Source organism: Charadrius vociferus, unplaced genomic scaffold (assembly GCF_000708025.1).
Source record: "Charadrius vociferus isolate BGI_N301 unplaced genomic scaffold, ASM70802v2 scaffold1091, whole genome shotgun sequence".
Lineage (NCBI taxonomy): Eukaryota > Metazoa > Chordata > Aves > Charadriiformes > Charadriidae > Charadrius > Charadrius vociferus.
Genome location: NW_009646972.1, coordinates 71550 through 73559, shown reverse-complemented (window position 1 = coordinate 73559; position 2010 = coordinate 71550). Strand labels below are relative to the sequence as shown.

The 2010-nt window shown below is 61.5% G+C and overlaps 1 protein-coding gene across 1 annotated transcript in view; it reads left to right on the top strand.

Moving 5' to 3' along the window:
- ZBTB17 (zinc finger and BTB domain containing 17) overlaps positions 1 to 2010 on the top strand; it is a 9350-nt gene that overhangs the window by 3173 nt on the left and 4167 nt on the right. The window contains exons 9-13 of the mRNA XM_009895388.1: positions 396 to 605; positions 737 to 857; positions 999 to 1129; positions 1214 to 1429; positions 1956 to 2005. Coding sequence (XP_009893690.1) covers positions 396 to 605; positions 737 to 857; positions 999 to 1129; positions 1214 to 1429; positions 1956 to 2005 — 728 coding nt within the window. The remainder of the gene's footprint in view (positions 1 to 395; positions 606 to 736; positions 858 to 998; positions 1130 to 1213; positions 1430 to 1955; positions 2006 to 2010) is intronic.

The following is a 2010-nucleotide window of genomic DNA, read 5'->3' as shown; positions in this document are numbered from 1 at the left end:
CGCGCCGTGGGGGGGTTGGAGCCAGAGGAAGGATTTCATACTGGTCACAGGAGGATTTAAACCTTTCACTGTGGCGCCACGGTTATGGCGCATGAATTTCTCCCCCTCTGTGGGGCCGGGCTGGTGTCCCCCCTCCATGGGATTGCTCCCCAGGGGTGCTCCTGGAAGGAGCCCTCGATTCAGCTTTTGGGGATGGAGACGTCTCCTCCCATCTCCCCACACCGCTGCAGAGCCGGAGGGATCTGGGTGAGCTTGATGTAGTCTCTCCATCCCCTGGAAAATCAGGTGCTTGTTCTGGCTGTCTCCACTGCCGCGTTGTCCTCGGCCGCGGGGATCAGCTCTGCCGCACTCGCGCACGGTCCCCGCTCCCTAAATAGCAACGGGTTTTCCCCAAGGGAGCTGCCGGGGTTCTGGGAAAGATGGAGGGAAGGTCCCGGCGTCCCTCTGTTTCCCCCACCCCGCACCGGCTGAGCCTTGTCTGCTTTTAGGCAACCTGAAACGGCACCTCCGCATCCACAGCGGGGAAAAACCCTACGTCTGCGTCCACTGCCAGCGCCAATTCGCCGATCCCGGGGCGCTGCAGCGACACGTCCGCATCCACACCGGTAGGGACGCAGCTCTGCCATCCCTCCCCCTTTTCCCCACAGGATTTTGAAGGGGGGGGATGACACACCCCTCGTTCTCCTCACCCCCGCATTGTTGATCCCCACAGGTGGTTTGTTTTTTTTTTTCCCAGGAGAGAAGCCGTGCCAGTGCTTGATCTGCGGGAAAGCCTTCACCCAAGCGAGTTCCCTCATCGCCCACGTGCGCCAGCACACGGGGGAGAAACCCTACGTCTGCGAACGCTGCGGGAAGAGGTGAGGGTCCACGCAGTGAATTTTTTTGGGGGGGGGATGGACACCTCCACACACCCTCCACCTCGCGGGGCCGGGGCCGGCCCCCAAGTTGTCATCGCTGGGGACAGGGATGGCAGTGACCACCGCGTCCCCCCTCCCCAGGTTCGTGCAATCGAGCCAACTGGCCAACCACATCCGCCACCACGATAACATCCGCCCCCACAAATGCACCGTCTGCAACAAAGCCTTCGTCAACGTGGGCGATCTCTCCAAACACATCATTATCCACACCGGTGGGTACCCGTGTCACCACCCCTGGTGGCTCTTCCTCCCTTCCAAATCTTCAACCCTCCCCAAATCCCTCGTTTCGTCCCCAGGGGAGAAGCCGTTCCTGTGCGACAAGTGCGGCCGCGGCTTCAACCGGGTGGACAACCTGCGTTCTCACGTCAAGACTGTGCACCAAGGCAAGGCGGGCATCAAAATCCTCGAGCCGGAGGAAGGCGATGAGGTCAACATTGTCACGGTGGCTTCCGATGACATGGTGACGTTGGCCACCGAAGCGCTGGCTGCCACCGCTGTCACGCAGCTCACGGGTGAGCTGGGGGGGAATCGCTGTCCCAAAAGGGATGTTTATCCACGGGGTGAAGCTCGGGGGTCCCGGAGCATCCCCAAAGGGATGTTTATCCACGGGGTGCAGCTCGGGGGTCCCAGAACTGTCTGAAAAAGGAGATTTATCCATGAGGCGCAGCTTTGGGGTCCCAAGAGCCGTCCCCAAAGGGATGTTTATCCACGGGGTGCACCTTGGAGGTCCCGGAGCCATCCTCAAAGGGACATTTATCCATGGGGTGCAGCTTGGAGGTCCCAGAGCCATCCCCAAAGGGATGTTTATCCATGGAGTGAAGCTTAGGGATCCCGGAGCCATCCCCAAAGGGACATGGAGGCTTATCCATGGGGTGCAGCACTCTTTGCCGTGGCCTGGGAGCTGTCCCAGCGTGGCTGGAGCCCCCTCCTAAACACCGTGACGGACAAAATCCAGCATTCCCCCTCCAGCCGGGATCGCCCCCCATCTCCTCGCTCACCCCCTCACCGTCGCCTCCCCCCTCCTCTCTCCCCCCGCAGTGGTCCCCGTAGCGGCCGCGGTGACGGCCGACGAGAACGCAGCACTTAAAGCTGA